The following is a 23,852-nucleotide window of genomic DNA, read 5'->3' on the forward strand; positions in this document are numbered from 1 at the left end:
TGCAGCTGTGTGCCATTTTCCTCTCAGCACACTTCACACGGCAGTCACTGAGGGTGCAGGGCGCTGGGAGGGGGGCGCCCTGGGAGGCAAATGAAAACCTTTTTTGGCGAAAAATACCTCACATATAGCCCCCAGAGGCTATATGGAGATATTTAACCCCTGCCAAGATTCACTAAATAGCGGGAGACGAGCCCGCCGAAAAAGGGGCGGGGCCTATCTCCTCAGCACACAGCGCCATTTTCTCTCACAGAAAGCCTGGAGAGAAGGCTCCCAGGCTCTCCCCTGCACTGCACTACAGAAACAGGGTTAAAACAGAGAGGGGGGGCACTGATTTTGGCGATATTGAGATATATATAAAGATGCTATAAGGGAAAACACTTATATAAGGTTGTCCCTATATAATTATAGCGTTTTGGTGTGTGCTGGCAAACTCTCCCTCTGTCTCCCCAAAGGGCTAGTGTGGGTCCTGTCCTCTGTCAGAGCATTCCCGGTGTGTGTGCTGTGTGTCGGTACGTGTGTGTCGACATGTATGAGGACGATGTTGGTGAGGAGGCGGAGAAATTGCCTGTAATGGTGATGTCACTCTCTAGGGAGTCGACACCGGAATGGATGGCTTATTTAGGGAATTACGTGAGAATGTCAACACGCTGCAAGGTCGGTTGACGACGTGAGACGGCCGACAAACTATTAGTACCGGTCCAGGTGTCTCAGAAACACCGTCAGGGGCTTTAAAAACGCCCATTTACCTCAGTCGGTCGACACAGACACAGACACGGACACTGAATCCAGTGTCGACGGTGAATAAACAAACGTATTTCTCATTAGGGCCACACGTTAAGGGCAATGAAGGAGGTGTTGCATATTTCTGATACTACAAGTACCACAAAAAAGGGTATTATGTGGGAGTGAAAAAACTACCTGTAGTTTTTCCTGAATCAGATAAAATAAAATGAAGTGTGTGATGATGCGTGGGGTTACCCCGATAGCAAATATTGGCGTTATACCCTTTCCCGCCAGAAATTAGGGCGCGTTGGGAAACACCCCTTAGGGTGATAAGGCGCTCACACGCTTATCAAGTGGCGTTACCGTCTCCAGATACGGCCGCCCTCAAGGAGCCAGCTGATAGGAAGCTGGAAAGATATCCTAAAAAGTATATACACACATACGGTGGTTATACTGCGACCAGCGATCGCCATCAGCCTGGAGATGCAGTGCTGGGTTGGCTTGGTCGGATTCCCTGACTGAAAATATTTTATTCATATAGAGCATTTAATAGGATGCATTCTATATATATGTACGTGAGATGCACAGAGGGATATTTGCTCTCTGGCATCAAGATAAGTACGTTGTCCATATCACCCAGAAGATGTCATGGACACGACAGTGGTCAGGTGATACAGATCCCATACGGCACATGGAAGTATTGCCGTATAAAAGGAAGGAGTTAGTTGGGGTCGGTCCATCGGACCTGGGGACCACGGCAACAGCTGGGAAATCCAACCTTTTTACCCCAAGTTACATCTCAGCTGAAAAAGACACCGTCTTTTCAGCCTCAATCCTTCCTTTCCCATGAGGGCATGCAGGCAAAAGGCCAGTCATATCTGCCCAGACATAGAGGTAAGGGAAGTAGACTGCAGCAGGCAGCCCCTTCCCAGGAAAAGAAGCCTCCACCGCGTCTGCCAAGTCCTCAGCATGACGCTGGGGCCATACAAGCGGACTCAAGGTGGGGGGGTAGTCTCAAGAGTCTCAGCGCGCAGTGGGATCACTCGCAGGTTGACCCCTAGATAGTACAAGTATTATCCCAGGGGTACAGATTGGAGAGTCGAGACATCTTCTCCTCGCAGGTTTCTGAAGTCTGCTTTACCAACGGCTCCCTCCGACAGGGAGGCAGCATTGGAAACAATTCACAAGCTGTATATCCAGCAGGTGATAATCAAAGTACCCCTCCTACAACAAGGAAAAGGGTATTATTTTTCCACACTATATTGTGGTACTGACGCCAGACGGCTTGGTGAGACATAGTCTAAACTGAAATCTTTGAACACTTACATAAAAGGTTCAAATCGAGATGGAGTCACTCAGAGCAGTGATAGCGAACCGGAAAAAAGGGGACTATATGGTGTCCCTGGACATCAAGGATTACCTCCATGTCCAAATTTGCCCTTCTCAACAAGGGTACCTCTGGTTCGTGGTACAGAACTGTCAATATCAGTTTCAGACGATGCCGTTTGAATTATCCACGGCACCCCGGGCCTTTTACCAAGGTAATGGCCGAAAAGATGTTTCTTCAAAGAAAAAAGGCATCTAAATTATCCCTTACTTGGACGATATCCTGAAAAGGGCAAGTTCCAGAGAACAGTTGGAGGTCGGAAGAGCACTATCTAAAGTAGTTCTACGACAGCACGACTGGATTCTAAATATTCCAAGAATCGCAGCTGTTTTCCGACGATACGTCTGCTGTTCCTAGGAATGATTCTGGGCATAGTCCAGAAAAAGGTGTTCCTCCGGGAGGAAAAAGCCAAGGAGTTATTCGACCTAGTCAGAAACCTCCTAAAACCAGGCCAAGTATCAGTGCATCAATGCACAGGAGTCCTGGGAAAAATGGTGGCTTCTTACGAAGCGATTCCATTCGGCAGATCTCAGGGGATTTGCTGGACGAATGGTCCGGATCGCATTTTCAGATGCATCAGCGGATAATCCTGTCTCCAAGGACAAGGGTGTCTCTTCTGTGGGGGCTGCAGAGTGCTCATCTTTTAGAGGGCAGCACACTCAGCATTCAGGACTGTGTTCTGGGGACCACGGATACCAGCCTGAGAGGCTGGGGAGTAGTCACACAGGGAAAAAATTTCCAAGGAAGTGTGGTCAAGTCTGGAGACTTCTCTCCACATGAATATACTGGAGCTAAGGGCAATTTACAATGCTCTGAGCCTAGGAAGACTCCTGCTTCAAAGTCAACCGGTGCTGATCCAGTAGGACATCATCATGGCGGTCGCCCACGTTATCAGACGGGGCGACACAAGAAGCAGGAGGGCAATGACAGCAAGGATTCTTCGCTGGGCGGAAAATCATGTGATAACACTGTCAGCAGTGTTCATTCCGGGAGTGGGCAACTGGGAAGATTTCCTCAGCATAAATGAATTCCACCCGGAAAAGTGGAAACTTAATCTGGAAGTTTCCACATGATTGTAAACCGTTGGGAAAGACCAAAGGTGGTTATGATGGCGTCCCACCTGAAGCGCCAGGTCAAGAGACACTCAGGCAATAGCTGGGACGCTCTGGTAACACCGTCGGTGTACCAGTCGGTGTATGTGTTCCATCCTCTGCTTTTCATACCCAATGTATTGAAAATGATAGGAAGGAGAGGAGTAAGAACTATACTCGTGGCTCCGGTTTGGCCAAGAAGGACTTGGTTCCCGGAACTTCAAGAGATACTAAGAAGGGTCTTGATTTGGCAAGAACCGTGTCTGTTCCGGGACTTACCGCAGCTGCGTTGACGCCAAGGCGGGTGAACGCCGGATCCTAAGGGAAAGAGGCATTCCGGAAGAGGTCATCCCTACCCTGGTCAGAGCCAGGAAGGAGGTGACCGCACAACATTATCACCACTTAGGTGAAAATATGTGCCAGGGTGTGAGTCCAGGAAGGCTCCACGGAAGAATTTCAACTAGGTTAATTTCTACATTTCCTGCAAACAGGAGTGTCTATGGGTCTCAAATTGGGTCCATTAAGGTTCAAATTTCGGCCTGTTGATTTTCTTCCAGAAAGAAATTGGCTTCAGTTCCTGAAGTCCAGAAGTTGTTAAGGGAGTACTGCATATACAGCCCCTTTGATGTCTCCAGTGGCACTGGGCGATCTCAACGTAGTTTTGGGATTCCTAAAAAATCACATTGGTTTAAACAACTCAAATCTGTGGATTTGATATATCTCACATGGAAAATGACCATGCTGTTGGTCCTGGCCTCGGCCAGGCGAGTGTCAGAATTGGCGGCTTTATCTCACAAAGCCATATCTGATTGTCCATTCGGACAGAGCAAAGCTGCGGACTCGTCCCCAGTTTCTCCTTAAGGTGGTGTCAGCGTTTCACCTGAACCAGCTTATTGTGGTACCTGCGGCTACTAGGGACTTGGAGGACTCCAAGTTGCTGGATGTTATCAGGGCCCTGAAAATATAGTTTCCAGGTTGGCTGGAGTCAGGAAATCTGACTTGCTGTTTATCCTGTATGCACCCAACAATGCTGGGTGCTTCTGCTTCTAAGCAGTCGATTGCTCGTGGGATTGGTAGCACAATTCAACTTGCACATTCTGTGGCAGGCCTGCCACAGTCTAAATCTGTTAAGGCCCATTCCACAAGGAAGGTGGGCTCATCTTGGGCGGCTGCCCGAGGGGTCTCGGCATTACAACTTTGCCGAGCAGCTACGTGGTCGGGGGAGAACACGTTTGTAAAATTCTACAAATTTGATACCCTGGCAAAAGAGGACCTGGAGTTCTCTCATTCGGTGCTGCAGAGTCATCCGCACTCTCCCGCCCGTTTGGGAGCTTTGGTATAATCCCCATGGTCCTTTCAGGAACCCCAGCATCCACAAGGACGATAGAGAAAATAAGAATTTACTTACCGATAATTCTATTTCTCGGAGTCCGTAGTGGATGCTGGGCGCCCATCCCAAGTGCGGATTATCTGCAATACTTGTACATAGTTATTGCTAACTAAATCGGGTTATTGTTGTTGTGAGCCATCTTTTCAGAGGCTCCGCTGTTATCATACTGTTAACTGGGTTCAGATCACAGGTTGTACAGTGTGATTGGTGTGGCTGGTATGAGTCTTACCCGGGATTCAAAATTCCTCCCTTATTGTGTACGCTCGTCCGGGCACAGTACCTAACTGGAGTCTGGAGGAGGGTCATAGGGGGAGGAGCCAGTGCACACCACCTGATCGGAAAGCTTTACTTTTTGTGCCCTGTCTCCTGCGGAGCCGCTATTCCCCATGGTCCTTTCAGGAACCCCAGCATCCACTACGGACTCCGAGAAATAGAATTATCGGTAAGTAAATTCTTATTATCTCTTCTCCGACCTTAATACATCATCTCCTGGGTTTGAAAAAGATCAGTTAGGAGCTGATTAGTACTTTATCTCTCCCCAATTTTACCTCTCTCCAAGTGTTCATAAATATCCCCCTTAGAATTGTTCCAGTAGAGCAGAAACGGTTGGAAAGAGAGTGTTGTACTGTGGTGGGGCTTTTGCAAGTACAGTAACTATCAGTTTAAATGTTAGGGCATTGTATTTGCTATTAAAATTAAATGCAGAGGCCTGGCCTTGCACAAGAGAAGTCCTTTATGAGAAAAAAATGACTGAAATGTATTTCAATTTGGTACTGTCACTTTGAGAGAGCAAATGCACTTTTGTCAGGTTGGAATAGGAAAAAATAGTGTCTGTTATCTACAAGCACAGTGGCTTTGCTTGAGTCAACCTACAGTACATATTACTTTCACCAAAGTTGTGCAGCTTCTGTTAACGAAGGCGCAAAGTGTCCGTGTGCCATTGTACTGGACCCCAAAAAAGACTGTTTCCATTAAATTGTATATTTCACATTGCAGTAAGTCGTGTAATAGGCAGTATGTCAACAAGAGAGAGAAAAAAAGCATTAGCTCAAAAATTTAATATGCTTGCGCTATTTAAGTAAATGTTAATAAATAATAATGGAAGAGGAGACCAGCCAGTGGGATAAGTAGAGGAATGGGGAACAGCAGAGAGGGGCGGGGCCATGCTTGGAGTTTAGAGACTGAAGGCCCGTACACACTGGTCGATATATCGGCCGTTCTCTTGAACGGCCAATACATCGCGGGACCGTCGGCCAGTGTGTACGGGCGATACGTCTGTGAACTCCGTCGTTCAGACGTATCGCGTAGGCCGCGCAGCACAGCCGACGGCCAATATATCTAACGATATATTGGCGCGCCGCTGTGTGTGTACGGGGCGGTCGTCCGACCGCCCGTACACATGCTGCGGCAGCCGGCAGTGATTGACAGGTGAACTGGGCGGGCGCCCGCCCCGTTCATGACGTCAGTCCCCCGACGGATCGGGCAGTGTGTATGCACAGCACACTGCCCGATCCGTACATAGATATATCTGCAGATCAATTGATCTGCAGATATATCTACTAGTGTGTACCCACCTTGAGGGTCCTGGCATATGCTGGGTCGCTTAGACTAGTGATAATAAATGTGAGGTCTGTCCCATCTCCAACATACGCATACCCCAATGCCTCCCACTGCTATGGAGATAGGACAGACCTTAGCCTATCAAAAGTGTGGAGAGGAAGAATGTGCTACCCTTCCTCCTCTCATTAATACGGTCCCCTCACGCTGCCGGGTACACAGTAAGTATGGGTTCAGGGCAGCGGAACTGGTCGGTTTGATGGGCCAGGCAGACACTGAGGTGACCTGGCATATGCAGTGTCCTTTTACTGCTGTCTAATATTGGCAGTTGGCACAATGCCTAATAATCCTGTTAGAGACGGGGTCCAGTCTGTTAATCCGTTACTTTGTAAATGTGATTAGATGGTGACTTTTTCCTCAGCCCTTTTATGCAGTCCTATCTTCCAATAACCCACACCAGACCAGTAACGCCATAATTTTTCTGTGCCAAGCCTCAAAGATCATGGTCACTTTGTTCACCCATGTATGTAGCCACATTAGAACATGAACCCATTTTCTCTAACGTCCTAGTGGATGCTGGGGACTCCGTAAGGACCATGGGGAATAGACGGGCTCCGCAAGAGACATGGGCACTTTAAGAAATAATTTAGATTCTGGTGTGCTCTGGCTCCTCCCTCTATGTCCCTCCTCCAGACCTCAGTTTGAATCTGTGCCCGGACGAGCTGGGTGCTACTTAGTGGGCTCTCCTGAGCTTGCTGTAAGAAAGTATTTTGTTAGGTTTTTTATTTTCAGGGAGCTCTGCTGGCAACAGACTCCCTGCATCGTGGGTCTGAGGGGAGAGAAGCAGCCCTACTCTCTGCAGATAGGTCCTGCTTCTTAGGCTACTGGACACCATTAGCTCCAGAGGGATCGTACACAGGATCTCACCCTCGTCGTCCGATCCCGGAGCCGCGCCGCCGTCCCCCTCGCAGAGCCGGAAGACAGAAGCCGGGTGAGCATAAGAAGCAAGAAGACTTCGAAATCGGCGGCAGAAGACTCCAGTCTTCACTGAGGTAGCTCCCACACACACCCACATACTCCGGTCACTGTAAGGGTGCAGGGCGCAGGGGGGGGGGGGGGCGCCCTGGGCAGCAATTAGGACCTCTTGGCAAAAGTTTTGCATATATACAGTTGGGCACTGTATATATGTATGAGCCCCCGCCAAAATAGTGTACATTAAAGCGGGACAGAAGCCCGCCGCTGAGGGGGCGGGGCTTCTTCCTCAGCACTCACCAGCGCCATTGTTTCTCCACAGCTCCGCTGAGAGGAAGCTCCCCAGGCTCTCCCCTGCAGATACACGGTAGAAGAGGGTAAAAAGAGAGGGGGGGCACATAATTAGGCGCAAAAATCATTATAACAGCGGCTACTGGGTAAACATTAAGTTACTGTGTTATTCCTGGGTTATATAGCGCTGGGGTGTGTGCTGGCATACTCTCTCTCTGTCTCTACAAAGGGCCTTGTGGGGGAACTGTCTTCAAAAAGAGCATTCCCTGTGTGTGTGGTGTCGGTACGCTTGTGTCGACATGTTTGACGAGGAAGGCTATGTGGAAACAGAGCAGGAGCAAATGAATGTGGTGTCTCCGTCGGCGCCGACACCTGATTGGATGGATATGTGGAAGGTTTTAAATGATGTTAATTCCTTTCATAAAAGGTTGGATAGAGCTGAAGCCTTAGGACAGTCAGGGTCTCAGCCCGTGCCTGGTCCTATGTCGCAGAGGCCGTCAGGGTCTCAGAAGCGCCCACTATCCCAAATTGTTGACACAGATACCGACATGGATTCTGACTCCAGTGTCGATTACGATGATGCAAAGTTACAGCCTAAATTGGCTAAATCCATCCGTTATATGATTATAGCAATTAAGGATGTGTTGCACATCACAGAGGAAACCCCAGTCCCTGACAAGAGGGTTCATATGTATGGGGAAAAAAGGCAGGTGGTGACCTTCCCCCCTTCACACTAGCTAAATGAGTTATGTGAAAAGGCTTGGGAATCTCCAGATAAATAACTGCAGATTTCCAAACAGATGCTTATGGCGAATCCTTTCCCGCCAACGGACAGGTTACGCTGGGAATCCTCCCCTAGAGTGGACAAAGCTTTAACACGCTTATCCAAGAGGGTAGCCCCGCTGTCACATGATACGGCCACCCTCAAAGATGCTGCGGATAGAAAGCAAGAGGGTACCCTGAAGTCCATTTATACACATTCAGGTACCTTACTAAGGCCGGCAATTGCGTCGGCCTGGGTGTGTAGTGCTGTAGCAGCATGGACGGATACCTTATCTGAGGAACTTGATACCTTACACAAGGATACTATATTAATGACCCTGGGGCATATATAAAAGACGCTGTCCTATATATGGGAGATGCTCAAAGAGACATTAGTCTACTGGGCTCTAGAATAAATGCTATGTCGATTTCTGCCAGAAGGGTCCTGTGGACTCGGCAATGGACAGGTGATGCCGACTCAAAAAGGCACATGGAGGTTTTACCTTACAAGGGTGAGGAATTGTTTGGGTAGGGTCTCTCGGACCTGGTCTCCACAGCCATGCTGGAAAGTCAAATTTTTTGCCATATGTTTTTCCTCACAACCTAAGAAAGCACCGTATTACCAAATGCAGTCCTTTCGATCACAAAAAGGCAAGAAAGTCCGAGGTGCGTCCTTTCTTGCCAGAGGCAGGGGCAGAGGAAGGAAGCTGCACAACGCAGCTAGTTCCCAGGAACAGAAGTCCTCCCCGGCTTCCACTAAATCCACCGCATGACGCTGGGGCTCCACAAGCGGAGCTAGGCCCGGTGGGGGCGCGTCTCCGAAATTTCAGCCACAAGTGGGTTCACTCCCAGTTGGATCCCTGGGCAATAGAGATTGTGTCTCAGGGATACAAGCTGGAATTCGAAGAGATGCCCCCTCACCGATACCTCAAATCGGCCCTGCCAGCTTCCCCTTTAGAGAGGGAAATAGTGTTAACTGCAATTCACAAATTGTATCTTCAACAGGTGGTGGTCAAGGTTCCCCTCCTTCAACAAGGAAAGGGTTATTATTCGACCACATTTGTGGTACCGAAACCGGACGGTTCGGTCAGACCCATATTGAATTTAAAATCCCTGAACATATACCTGAAAAGGTTCAAGTTCAAGATGGAATCGCTCAGAGCGGTCATCGCAAGCCTGGAAGGGGGGGATTTTATGGTGTCTCTGGACATAAAGGATGCATACCTTCATGTCCCCATTTATCCACCTCATCAGGCGTACCTCAGATTTGTGGTACAGGATTGTCATTACCAATTTCAGACGTTGCCGTTTGGTCTCTCCACGGCACCGAGAATATTTACCAAGGTAATGGCGGAAATGATGGTACTCCTGCGGAAGCAAGGGGTCACAATTATCCCATACTTGGACGATCTCATAAAAGCGAGGTCGAGAGCAGTTGCTGATCAGCTTAGCACGCTCTCTGGAAGTGTTACGACAACACGGCTGGATTCTAAATATTCCAAAGTCGCAATTGATTCCTACGACTCGTCTGCCTTTCCTGGGCATGATTCTGGACACAGACCAGAAGAGGGTTTATCTCCCGATGGAGAAGGCTCAGGAACTCATGACACTGGTCAGAAACCTATTAAAACCAAAACAGGTGTCGGTGCATCACTGCACGCGAGTCCTGGGAAAGATGGTGGCATCATACGAGGCCATTCCCTTCGGCAGGTTCCATGCGAGGACCTTTCAATGGGATTTACTGGACAAATGGTCCGGATCACATCTTCAGATGCATCGGCTAATCACCCTATCCCCCAGGGCCAGGGTGTCTCTCCTGTGGTGGCTGCAGAGTGCTCACCTTCTCGAGGGTCGCAGATTCGGCATTCAGGACTGGGTCCTGGTGACCACGGATGCAAGCCTCCGAGGGTGGGGGGCAGTCACACAGGGAAGAAATTTCTAAGGTCTGTGGTCAAGTCAGGAAACTTGCCTTCACATCAACATCCTGGAACTAAGGGCCATATACAACGCCCTACGTCAAGCGGAGTCCCTACTTCGCGACCAACCGGTTCTGATTCAGTCAGACAACATCACCGCAGTGGCTCATGTAAACCGCCAAGGCGGCACAAGGAGCAGGGTGGCGATGGTAGAAGCCACCAGAATTCTTCACTGGGCGGAAAATCACGTAAGCGCACTGTCAGCAGTGTTCATTCCGGGAATGGACAACTGGGAAGCAGACTGCCTCAGCAGGAACGACCTCCACCCGGGAGAGTGGGGACTTCATCAAGAAGTCTTCACGCAGGTTGCAAGTCGGTGGGAACTGCCACAGGTGGACATGATGGCATCCCGCCTCAACAAAAAGCTACAGATATTGCGCCAGGTCAAGAGACCCTCAGGCGATAGCTGTGGACGCACTGGTGATGCCGTCGGTGTTCCAGTCGGTCTATGTATTTCCTCCTCTTCCTCTCATACCCAAGGTGCTGAGAATCATAAGAAAAACAGGAGTGAGAACAATACTCATTGTTCCGGATTGGCCAAGAAGGACTTGGTATCCAGATCTGCAAGAAATGCTCACAGAGGACCCGTGGCTTCTGCCTCTAAGACAGTACTTGTTGCAACAGGGGCCCTGTCTGTTCCAAGACTTACCGCGGCTGCGTTTGACGGCATGGCGGTTGAACGCCGGATCCTAGCAGAAAAAGGCATTCCGGATGAGGTAATTCCTACGCTGATAAAGGCTAGGGAGGACGTGACGGCTCAGCATTATCACCGGATATGGCGAAAATATGTTGCTTGGAGTGAGGCCAGGAATGCCCCTACGGAGGAATTCCAGCTGGGCCGTTTCCTTCACTTCCTACAGTCGGGGGTGACTTTGGGCCTAAAATTGGGTTCCATTAAGGTCCAGATTTCGGCCCTATCCATTTTCTTTCAAAAAGAACTGGCTTCTCTGCCTGAAGTTCAGACGTTTGTAAAGGGAGTGCTGCATATTCAGCCCCCTTTTGTGCCTCCAGTGGCACCTTGGGATCTTAACGTGGTGTTGAGTTTCCTGAAATCACACTGGTTTGAACCACTCAAAACGGTGGAGTTGAAATATCTCACGTGGAAGGTGGTCATGCTACTAGCCTTGGCTTCGGCTAGGCATGTGTAAGAATTAGCGGCTTTGTCACATAAAAGCCCTTATCTGGTTTTCCATATGGAAAGAGCAGAATTGCGAACCCGCCCACAATTTCTGACGAAAGTGGTTTCATCCTTTCATATAAACCAACCTATTGTGGTGCTTGTGGCTACTACTAACTTGGAGGATTCCGAGTTACTTGATGTAGTCAGGGCTTTGAAGGTTTATGTAGCCAGAACGGCTAGGGTCAGGAAAACAGAATCTTTGTTTATCCTGTATGCTTCCAACAAGCTTGGGGTGCCTGCTTCAAAGCAAACTATTGCTCGCTGGATCTGTAACACGATTCAGCAGGCTCATTCTGCGGCTGGATGGCCGCTGCCTTAATCAGTTAAGGCCCATTCCACAAGGAAGGTGGGCTCTTCTTGGGCGGCTGCCCGAGGGGTCTCGGCATTACAGCTTTGCCGAGCGGATACCCTGGCTGAGGAGGACCTTGTGTTTGCTCAATCGGTGCTGCAGAGTCATCCGCACTCTCCCGCCCGTTTGGGAGCTTTGGTATAATCCCCATGGTCCTTACGGAGTCCCCAGCATCCACTAGGACGTTAGAGAAAATAAGATTTTACTTACCGGTAAATCTATTTCTCGTAGTCCGTAGTGGATGCTGGGCGACTGTCCCAAGTGCGGACTTCTTCTTCTGCAATGCTTGTATATAGTTATTGCTTAAATAAGGGTTATGTTATAGTTGCATCAGGGTTGATCTGATGCTCTGTTGTTGTTCATACTGTTAACTGGGTAAGTTTATCACAAGTTATACGGTGTGATTGGTGTGGCTGGTATGAGTCTTGCCCTGGATTTCCAAAATCCTTTCCTTGTACTGTCAGCTCTTCCGGGCACAGTTTCTCTAACTGAGGTCTGGAGGAGGGACATAAAGGGAGGAGCCAGAGCACACCAGAATCTAAATTCTTTCTTAAAATGCCCATGTCTCCTGCGGAGCCCGTCTATTCCCCATGGTCCTTACGGAGTCCCCAGCATCCACTACGGACTACGAGAAATAGATTTACCGGTAAGTAAAATCTTATTTTTAGATACATTGGCCAGTATATTGCCGGCTTTAGATATCGCTCTTAAATTTGTTTTTATTCTGATAAATATGTTCATGTCTGTTTTATGTTGCAGACATGTCAAATTGGTCTTAATTTTGCAAGTGAAGAAGAAGCAAAAAGATTCAGAAAAGCAATTTCTGAATTGCTTGCAAGGCGACCAAAAAAACCAGGTAAGATTCTTCTTTTGTTAGTATAGACATATAAATACATTAGTAGCTGTATCGCTAATATTCCATGATTATTTCTTGGCATAGTGGTTCCCAGATATTTACATGAACAAGGTTGAAAGCATATGTTAGAACTCTTATACATGCTTGTGCAATAGTACTGTTGGCAGTGATGTATAGCTGTCAAATATTGTACATTGTGTGAACCCTGTATGTGCTGCATCTGTTGGGCACAGAGCTAGGACGCTTGTTCCCCATCTTCACAGAAGTTGTGGCAACTAGTACCTTCTTGAAGGCCGCAGAGATAACCAGAGGAGAAACAGAGATGACACCATCAAAGTACCTTTAACTCTGGGTCCAGCATCTGGACTGAGCTGGTCTTCTAGTAGATCTCTGAAACCATCCTGAACTTCGTGTCTCCTCAAGATTTCAATATTCTGTATTTTTGAGAACATGATTATGTGGGGGATGGAGCTAATTTTAAGTAAAACAATTCAGGGTGTTATGTTTACCACTGCATTTACTTGCTATTTTAGTAAATTGACTAACTAGATTATTCTTTTTGGGATTGGAGTAAAGAAGCTAATATCTGTATATCTGTATTTGAAATGAGCTATAAGGGAAAAATACAGAAAATGGAGTCTGCTGCAAATTATTAAGTAACACCTTCTTTTCGAAGTTTGATATGCATGTTCTTTCTCTTCACAGATAAAAAGAGGGATCCCCTAAATGGTAAGCTGTATAGTGCTGCTCCTGTTTTTGTAGAACAGTAGAAATTTCCCCAAATCAAATTAATTAGTTTGTATTACAAGCCTGAAATAATGAAATCTACCCTTTCTTCTTGAATGGCTGGTATGAAGTCTATCCTGCACAGTAGTATTGTTTGATGAATTGTAAATTGTAATCTCTGCTAGCTTGGTATCATTTTCCCATCACTGTGTTTCCCTAAGCATACCAATTCAGAAATTAATTTTCCTTTCTCTGACGTCCTAGTGGATGCTGGGTACTCCGTAAGGACCATGGGGAATAGACGGGCTCCGCAGGAGACTGGGCACTCTTAAAAGAAAGATTAGGTACTATATCTGGTGTGCACTGGCTCCTCCCTCTATGCCCCTCCTCCAGACCTCAGTTAGAATCTGTGCCCGGCCAGAGCAGGATGCACCTAGTGGGCTCTCCTGAGCTTACTAGAAAAGAAAGTATTTGTTAGGTTTTTTATTTTCAGTGAGATCTGCTGGCAACAGACTCACTGCTACGAGGGACTGAGGGGAGAGAAGCAAACCTACCTGCTTGCAGCTAGCTTGTGCTTCTAAGGCTACTGGACACCATTAGCTCCAGAGGGATCGAACACAGGGCCCGACCTCGATCGTCCGTTCCCGGAGCCGCGCCGCCGTCCCCCTTGCAGAGCCAGAAGACGGAAGAACCAGGAGAAAATCGGCGGCTGAAGACTCCGGTCTTCAATAAGGTAGCGCACAGCACTGCAGCTGTGCGCCATTGCTCCCACAGCACACCACACGCTCCGGTCACTGGTGGGTGCAGGGCGCTGGGGGCGGGGGGGGGCGCCCTGGGCTGCAATAAGTATACCTTTTGGCAAATGTGCACATAATACAGTTATAAACTGTATATGTGCCTAATCCCCCGCCATTAACATTATTAAAAAAGCGGGAGAAGCCCGCCGCGGAGGGGGCGGGGCTATCTCCCTCAGCACACCGGCGCCATTTTCTCTTCACAGCTCCGCTGGAAGGACGCTCCCCAGGCTCTCCCCTGCAGTATACACTACAAGAAGGGTAAAAAAAGAGAGGGGGGGCACATAAATTTAGGCGCAAAAGGTGATATAAGCAGCTATTGGGGGAAAATTCACTTTGTGTTAGTGTAAATCCCTCTGTTATATAGCGCTCTGGTGTGTGCTGGCATACTCTCTCTCTGTCTCCCCAAAGTACTTTGTGGGGTCCTGTCCTCAGTCAGAGCATTCCCTGTGTGTGTGCGGTGTGTCGGTACGGCTGTGTCGACATGTTTGATGAGGACGCTTACGTAGAGGCGGAGCAAGAGCCGATAAGTGTGATGTCGCCCCCTGCGGGGCCGACACTAGAGTGGATGGATATGTGGAAGGTATTAACCGACAGTGTCAACTCCTTGCATAAAAGGTTCGATGACGTAACAGCTTTGGGACAGCCGGCATCTCAGCCCGCGCCTGCCCAGGCGTCTCAGAGGCCATCAGGGGCTCAAAAACGCCCACTACCTCAGATGGCAGACACAGATGTCGACACGGAGTCTGACTCCAGTGTAGACGAGGATGAGACAAATGTACAGTCCACAAGGGCCATCCGATGCATGATTACGGCAATGAAATATGTGTTGCACATTTCTGACATTAACCCGGTTACCACTGAAAAGGGTATTATGTTTGGGGAGAAAAAGCAGCCAGTGACTTTTCCCCCATCTGATGAGTTAAATGAATTGTGTGAAGAAGCGTGGTGTTTCCCAGATAAGAAATTAGTGATTTCTAAGAGGTTACTAATGGCGTACCCTTTCCCGCCAACGGACAGGTTACGTTGGGAAACATCCCCTAGGGTGGACAAGGCGCTCACACGCTTATCAAAAAAGGTGGCACTGCCGTCTCAGGATACGGCCGCCTTAAAGGAGCCTGCAGATAGAAAGCAGGAGGCTATCCTGAAGTCTGTGTATACACACTCAGGTACTATACTGAGACCTGCAATTGCTTCAGCATGGATGTGTAGTGCTGCAGCTGCTTGGTCTGATACCCTGTCAGATAACATTCATTCCCTTGACAGGGATACTATTTTGCTAACCATAGAGCATATTAAAGACGTCGTCTTATATATGAGGGATGCACAGAGGGACATTTGCCGGCTGGCATCTAGAATTAATGCAATGTCCATTTCTGCCAGGAGAGTATTATGGACTCGGCAGTGGACAGGTGATGCTGATTCTAAAAGGCACATGGAGGTTTTGCCTTATAAGGGTGAGGAATTGTTTGGGGACGGTCTCTCGGACCTCGTATCCACAGCAACAGCTGGGAAGTCGACTTTTTTACCTCAGGTTCCCTCACAGCCTAAGAAAGCACCGTATTATCAAGTACAGTCCTTTCGGCCTCAGAAAGGCAAGCGGGTCAGAGGCGCGTCCTTTCTGCCCAGAGGCAGGGGTAGAGGGAAAAAGCTGCACCAGACAGCCAGTTCCCAGGAACAAAAATCCTCCCCTGCTTCCACTAAGTCCACCGCATGACGCTGGGGCTCCACAGGTGGAGCCAGGTGCGGTGGGGGCGCGTCTCCGGAACTTCAGCGACCAGTGGGTTCGCTCACAGGTGGATCTCTGGGTTCTACAAGTGGTATCTCAGGGATATAAGCTGGAGTTCGAGGCGTCTCCCCCTCGCCGTTACCTCAAATCAGCCTTGCCAGCTGCTCCCAAGGAAAGGGAGGTAGTACTGGCGGCAATTCACAAGCTGTACCTTCAGCAGGTGATAATCAAAGTTCCCCTCCTTCAACAGGGACGGGGTTATTATTCCACAATGTTTGTGGTACCGAAACCAGACGGTTCGGTGAGACCCATTCTAAATTTGAAATCCTTGAACACTTATATAAGGAAGTTCAAGTTCAAAATGGAATCGCTCAGGGCGGTTATTGCAAGCCTGGAAGAGGGGGATTTTATGGTGTCACTGGACATCAAGGATGCTTACCTACATGTCCCCATCTACCCACCTCACCAGGAGTACCTCAGGTTCGTGGTACAGGACTGTCATTACCAATTCCAGACGTTGCCGTTTGGTCTGTCCACGGCACCGAGGGTATTTACCAAGGTAATGGCCGAAATGATGATACTCCTTCGAAAGAAGGGAGTTGTAATTATCCCGTACTTGGACGATCTCCTTATAAAGGCAAGGTCCAAGGAACAGTTGTTAGTCGGAGTAGCACTATCTCGGGAAGTGCTACAACAGCACGGCTGGATTCTGAATATCCCAAAGTCGCAGCTGATTCCTACGACGCGTCTGCTGTTCTTGGGCATGATTCTGGACACAGAACAGAAGAAGGTGTTTCTCCCGGAGGAGAAGGCCCAGGAATTGTCATCTCTGGTCAGGGACCTCCTGAAACCAAAACAGGTGTCGGTGCTTCACTGCACGCGAGTCCTGGGAAAGATGGTAGCTACTTACGAAGCAATTCCCTTCGGCAGGTTCCATGCAAGGATCTTTCAGTGGGATCTGTTAGACAAGTGGTCCGGATCGCATCTTCAGATGCATCGGTTGATCACCCTGTCCCCCAGGGCCAGGGTGTCTCTGCTGTGGTGGCTGCAGAGTGCTCATCTTCTCGAGGGCCGCAGATTCGGCATTCAGGACTGGGTCCTGGTGACCACGGATGCCAGCCTCCGAGGTTGGGGGGCAGTCACTCAGGGAAGAAACTTCCAAGGACAGTGGTCGAGTCTGGAGACTTCCCTACACATAAATATTCTGGAACTAAGGGCCATTTACAATGCCCTGAGTCAAGCAGAACCCCTGCTTCAAAACCAACCGGTGCTTATTCAGTCAGACATCACGGCGGTCGCCCATGTAAACCGACAGGGCGGCACAAGAAGCAGGATGGCGATGGCAGAAGCCACAAGGATTCTTCGATGGGCGGAGAATCACGTGCTAGCACCGTCAGCGGTGTTCATTCCGGGAGTGGACAACTGGAAGCAGACTTCCTCGGCAGGCACGACCTCCACCCGGGAGAGTGGGGACTTCATCCAGAAGTCTTCAAGCTGATTGTAAATCGTTCGGAAAGGCCACAGGTGGACATGATGGCGTCCCGCCTAAACAAAAAGCTAAAAAGATATTGCGCCAGGTCAAGGGACCCTCAGGCGATCGCTGTGGACGCTCTAGTGACACCGTGGGTGTACCAGTCGGTTTATGTGTTGCCTCCTCTTTCTCTCATACCAAAGGTACTGAGGATAATAAGAAAGAGAGGAGTAAGAACTATACTCATCGTTCCGGATTGGCCAAGAAGAACTTGGTGCCCGGAACTACAAGAAATGATCTCAGAGGACCCTTGGCCTCTGCCGCTCCGACAGGACCTGCTACAGCAGGGGCCCTGTCTGTTCCAAGACTTACCGCGGCTGCGTTTGACGGCATGGCGGTTGAACGCCGGATCCTAATGGAAAAGGGCATTCCAGATGAAGTCATTCCTACGCTGATTAAAGCTATGAAGGATGTGACAGCAAAACATCACCGCATATGGCGAAAATATGTTGCTTGGTGTGAGGCCAGGAAGGCCCCAACAGAGGAATTTCAGCTGGGTCGATTTCTGCACTTCCTACAGTCAGGAGTGACTATGGGCCTAAAATTGGGATCCATTAAAGTCCAGATTTCGGCCCTGTATATTTTCTTTCAAAAAGAACTGGCTTCACTGCCTGAAGTTCAGACGTTTGTTAAGGGAGTGCTGCATATTCAGCCCCCTTTTGTGCCTCCAGTGGCACCTTGGGATCTCAACGTTGTGTTGGATTTCCTAAAATCACATTGGTTTGAGCCACTTCAGACCGTGGAGTTGAAGTATCTCACGTTGAAGGTAGTCATGCTGTTGGCCTTGGCTTCGGCTCGGCGTGTGTCAGAATTGGCGGCTTTGTCCTGTAAAAGCCCATATCTAATTTTCCATATGGACAGGGCAGAATTGAGGACTCGTCCCCAATTTCTCCCAAAGGTGGTATCAGCGTTTCATTTGAACCAACCTATTGTGGTGCCTGCGGCTACTCGGGACTTGGAGGATTCCAAGTTGCTGGACGTAGTCCGGGCCCTGAAAATCTATGTTTCCAGGACGGCTAGAGTCAGAAAAACTGACTCGCTGTTTATCCGGCATGCACCCAACAAGCTGGGTGCTCCTGCTTCAAAGCAGACTATTGCTCACTGGATCTGTAGCACGATTCAACTTGCACATTCTGCGGCTGGACTGCCGCATGCTAAATCGGTAAAAGCCCATTCCACGAGGACGGTGGGCTCTTCTTGGGCGGCTGCCCGAGGGGTCTCGGCTTTACAACTTTGCCGAGCTGCTACTTGGTCGGGATCAAACGCTTTTGCAAAATTCTACAAGTTTGATACCCTGGCTGAGGAGGACCTTGAGTTTGCTCATTCGGTGCTGCAGAGTCATCCGCACTCTCCAGCCCGTTTGGGAGCTTTGGTATAATCCCCATGGTACTTACGGAGTACCCAGCATCCACTAGGACGTCAGAGAAAATAAGAATTTACTCACCGGTAATTCTATTTCTCGTAGTCCGTAGTGGATGCTGGGAGCCCGTCCCAAGTGCGGACTTTCTGCAATACATGTATATAGTTATTGCTTAACTATAGGGTTATTGTTATGAGCCATCTGTTGAATGAGGCTTAGTTGTTGTTCATACTGTTAACTGGGTATAGTTATCACAAGTTGTACGGTGTGATTGGTATGAGTCTTACCCTGGATTCCAAATCCTTTCCTAGTAATATCAGCTCTTCCAGGCACAGTTTCCCTAACTGAGGTCTGGAGGAGGGGCATAGAGGGAGGAGCCAGTGCACACCAGATATAGTACCTAATCTTTCTTTTAAGAGTGCCCAGTCTCCTGCGGAGGCCATCTATTCCCCATGGTCCTTACAGAGTACCCAGCATCCACTACGGACTACGAGAAATAGAATTACCGGTGAGTAAATTCTTATTTTTCATGTACTCTGCCTGGGAATAATGAAACTGGATCAGGGCTGTCACTGACAGTCTGGCTCAGTGTGTGTGGACGGAGCCACATTGTGTCCTTTGCATACACAGCTAGTAGATGAGGAGCTGTACCTACTATGTACATACTGAGCACTGTCATCACCAACTGCTTTCTCGATTGTGAGTGCTGGTGATTGGTGATCCAGTCCATGCATCCAGACTTTTATTGGGAAAGGAGGGATTGATAGGTATTCAAACTTTTTGTGTACTAATCTACTTATGCCATGCTTTATTTTTTGCAGGGCCAAGTCTGCCTATGGCAACTGTTGACATTAAAAATCCTGAAATCACTAACCGATTTAATGCACAAGTGAATAACATTCCTATTAATAAAGAGAAGAAAAGAGGAAAACCTAAGAAGAAGAAACTCACCAAAGCAGACATTGGAACACCCAGTAATTTCCAGTATGTAAACATACATTGCTGTGGAAGAAAGGATGGTACAGTGATACAAAGTGTGCACTTTGTCTTCTAGTTACTAGGGTTTATTTACTAAACAACCCATATAATAAATTCTATTAGTTCACTGCTAAATCACATGGTCTATTTTTCCATGTAAAGTGCCTTGAGCTATTCAGTTTGAGGTGTGTGTTCAACCCTTGAGCAGTCCTGATGCATCTGTTAACGCTTCTGGAAGCGGTGAACAGAATTACGCATTAATTGCTGCTCGCAGGCTAAAGGGGGGTACACACCGAGAGATCAGTGCTTAATTCTAAGCCACAGGTTCTCAAACTCGGTCCTCAGGACCCCACACAGTGCATGTTTTGCAGGTAACCCAGCAGGTGCACAGGTGTATTAATTACTCACTGACACATTTTAAAAGGTCCACAGGTGTAGATAATTATTTCACTTGCGATTCTGTGAGGAGACCTGCAAAACATGCACTGTATGGGGTCCTGAGGACCGAGTTTGAGAAACTATGTTCTAAGCAATCTGACTAGATTGCTTAGAAGTTAAGCACGGATCCTCCGTGTGTATGCCTCACAGCGATAGCGATGCGCGGCGTTATCTCTGGTGCTAGATTGGCCTGCAGGTACAATCTAGCAGGTGCTCATTTCACAGCTGGGTGAAGTGAGCAAAGTCCCCCCTCCCCCCGTACACGTCCCTCGCTCAGCACACATTGTGCTGAGCGATCACTGATAGATCGCTCAGAACACATCTCTCCCCGTGTGTACGGGGCTTTTACCATGTGATTCAACTTGTGGCTAATTGAATCTGCCCCTTAGAGCAAAGGTTCCCAAACTCCGCCATTACAGTCCAGGTTTTAAGGATATCCATGCTTGAGACCAGATGGTTAAATTAAATTGACTAAGGTACTAATTAAGTCACCTGTGATCTACATGGATATCCTTTAAACTTGGACTGTCATGGTGGAGTTTACCGCTTCTGATGGAATTCCCATCTAAGTATCAAATTAGTTGATAACGCAGTTTACAATAGCTATTTTTCATTGGTTACTGCCAATCTCCATTACGCTTCCCTAAGGATCTATGCGCTCTATAGCAGGGGTATTCAGCGGGTGTAGTACTGGTGACTGGCGGTCAGGAGACCGCCGGTCAGCTTACCGCCGCCGGAATCCCGGCAGCATACCGACGCCGGGATCCGGGCGGGGAGGGGCGAGTGCAGCAAACCCCTTGCGGGCTCGCTGCGCTCGCCACGCTGCGGGCTCGGTGGCGACCTGCGGTCGCAACGGGTTCTGTTCCCACTCTATGGGTGTCGTGGACACCCACGAGTGGAAATAGTCCCTGTTGGTCGGCATGCCGACCATCGGGATAGTGAGCCGTCGGGCTCGTGGAGGAGGTCATGTGACTGTCGGTCAGCTGACCGGCGGTCACATGAATACCACCCGTATTCCGCATGTGGCCCGCCAGCTGACGTGGAACTACACATCCCGGTAAGCCCTGCCACAATTGTGCTGTTAGGGCATGCTAAAACTGTTGTAGGGCATGCTGAGATGTGTAGTTTCACAGCAGCTGGCGGGCCACATGTTAAATCCCCCTGCTCTCTCTAGTATGGCGGAAACCAACACTCAGCTAGTAAATCTTTGTATTTGGGTAATGACTGGTATTGCATGCTTTCTCAACCTCAGAATATTTCCTGTAGATTGTAATCTTGCGAGCAGGGCCTTCCTACCTCTTTCTGTCTTTTATTACCCAGTTTTGTTCTATTACTGTTGTTGTAAAGCGCAACAGAATATGGTGTGCTTTTAAGAAACTGTTAATTTTTATAGTTGCTAACATCAACCTTAATATATTTTGCTTAGGCACATTGGACATGTGGGATGGGATCCAAATACTGGGTTTGATGTAAGTATGTTGTAATGAACACTTTTTAACATGTAAAAAGATATTTAATAAAATCATTTTAATGGTCTAATGTACATTATTGCATGTCAAGCGCCATCTTGTGGCCAAGAACTGTATTGTAAGTAAAGGCACTCGCTTTTCCAGTTAAACATTATAACTATATAATGTGCTCATAACTTACTTGCTATTACAACTCATTACATAGCCCACATAGCTGAACATCCAGCTGCAACAACTGTATTAACTTGTGATATTTTCTATAATAGATAATAATAACAACAGTCTTTCTAATACAATTTCTTCCCTAAATAATTGTAGACAGTCATTCAACTTACTAAAATGGTGTTTTTCTCAGACATGTTTATGCATATACAGAAAATTTATTATTTCATTCTTTTGGTAGTAGTATTTACATGAACTTGCGCCTGCTGCTACACTACTATCCGTTTTCAGTATATGTATTGGACCCTTGTATGGTTCACCTCCCACAATGTAACCTTCGTAGTGCTCCCAACAAGGTTTCCTCATCTGGAACGCTTGTGGATAAGATGTCAAATACATGAACCTGACCGTTTTTTTGGGTCCCTCCTCTTGAGTGTTAGGACACTGTAATTACCCCATTTTATGTCATATCGGTATCTGGATGATAGATGGACAGTGTCTAGTTAGACAGTCAATAGATAGGCACCATATGTTAGACAGACATTAGGTTGACAGGGTCAAGAGGTCAACATGAAAAAGGTAGATGGTACAAAAGGTTGACATGAAATTGGTCAACAAAAAAAAGGGGTTTTATTTGTAATTTCACATGTATTTGGACTATTTCATACCTTCTCTATCCATGTTGGCATAGAGTTGGTTATAAACCTTGTGGCGAGTGGATACCTTTCTACAACTTGGGGTCCCAGATGAAAACTATCCACACAAACCTCAAAAATGCAAAAAAAAAAAAATGGTGTCTAGCTTTTTCATGTCAACCATTTTAATGTCGACCTTTTGACTCTGCCTTTTGTATTGTCTACTTTTTTCATGTTGACCTTTTGACCCCGTCAACCTTTTGACTGTCTAACATGTGGTGTCTGTCTATTGACTGTCTAACTAGACACTGTCTATCTATTATACCACACCCGTCATGTCTTCTAGGAGTAGACTATTCCACCCAGGTTAATCCCAAGCAGGCTGCCTCACGTGGTACCTTCTGAGTGTGGAATACACAACCCATGGAAGCTATTACCCAAAATGCCTACACCAAGCCTGCATTATGCTTACTGTGTGCACAATGTTTTCTTTTTAATGTCTGTGTGTCTTGTCTGCTGCTGTAGTCCGTAAATCTTCTACATTATGTGCATTGTTCTTGATGTCTGTAAAGCGCCTTGAGTCCTGTTCGAGAGAGCGATATAGAAATAAAATGATTATTATTATTATTATTATGATACGCAAATGTAGAAGACCATCGAAGATTGCTGAGCATTGAATTGCAGCAGTTCTTTTTGTAAATTTTACCATTGCATTGTGGTGGGCAGTTTTCATATGCTGATCAAGTTAACAGACTTTCTCTAACGTCCTAGTGGATGCTGGGGACTCCGTAAGTACCATGGGGAATAGACGGGCTCCGCAGGAGACATGGGCACTATAAGAAAGAATTTAGATTCTGGTGTGCTCTGGCTCCTCCCTCTATGTCCCTCCTCCAGACCTCAGTTTGAATCTGTGCCCGGACGAGCTGGGTGCTGTTTAGTGAGCTCTCCTGAGCTTGCTGTAAGAAAGTATTTTGTTAGGTTTTTTATTTTCAGGGAGCTCTGCTGGCAACAGACTCTCTGCATCGTGGGACAGAGGAGAGAGAAGCAGCCCTACTCTCTGAAGATAGGTCCTGCTTCTTAGGCTACTGGACACCATTAGCTCCAGAGGGATCGTACACAGGATCTCACCCTCGTCGTCCGATCCCAGAGCCGCGCCGCCGTCCCCCTCGCAGAGCCAGAAGACGGGTGAGCATAAGAAGCAAGAAGACTTCGAAATCGGCGGCAGAAGACTCCAGTCTTCACTGAGGTAGCGCACAGCACTGCGGCCGTGCGCCATTGCTCCCACACACACCTCACATACTCCGGTCACTGTAAGGGTGCAGGGCGCAGGAAGGGGGAGGGGGGGGGTAGCAATTGGGACCTCTTTGGCAAAACTTTAGCACAGGGGTGGCCAACAGTCATAGACAAAGAGCCAAAAAATCTTGTTAGGTACGTCAAAGAGCCGATGTCAAGCCAAAGGCGCGTGTGCAAAAATGGGGTGTGACCTTGTGTCTGCT

The 23,852-nt window shown here is 48.0% G+C and overlaps 1 protein-coding gene across 2 annotated transcripts in view; it reads left to right on the plus strand.

The window, feature by feature from the left end:
- WASL (WASP like actin nucleation promoting factor) overlaps window positions 1-23,852 on the plus strand; it is a 181,926-nt gene that overhangs the window by 113,061 nt on the left and 45,013 nt on the right. For both annotated transcript variants that reach the window (XM_063927171.1, XM_063927172.1), the window contains exons 4-7: window positions 12,438-12,534; window positions 13,240-13,263; window positions 19,496-19,658; window positions 21,517-21,559. In XM_063927171.1, the coding sequence (XP_063783241.1) occupies window positions 12,438-12,534; window positions 13,240-13,263; window positions 19,496-19,658; window positions 21,517-21,559 (327 nt within the window). The remainder of the gene's footprint in view (window positions 1-12,437; window positions 12,535-13,239; window positions 13,264-19,495; window positions 19,659-21,516; window positions 21,560-23,852) is intronic.

Source organism: Pseudophryne corroboree, chromosome 6 (assembly GCF_028390025.1).
Source record: "Pseudophryne corroboree isolate aPseCor3 chromosome 6, aPseCor3.hap2, whole genome shotgun sequence".
Lineage (NCBI taxonomy): Eukaryota > Metazoa > Chordata > Amphibia > Anura > Myobatrachidae > Pseudophryne > Pseudophryne corroboree.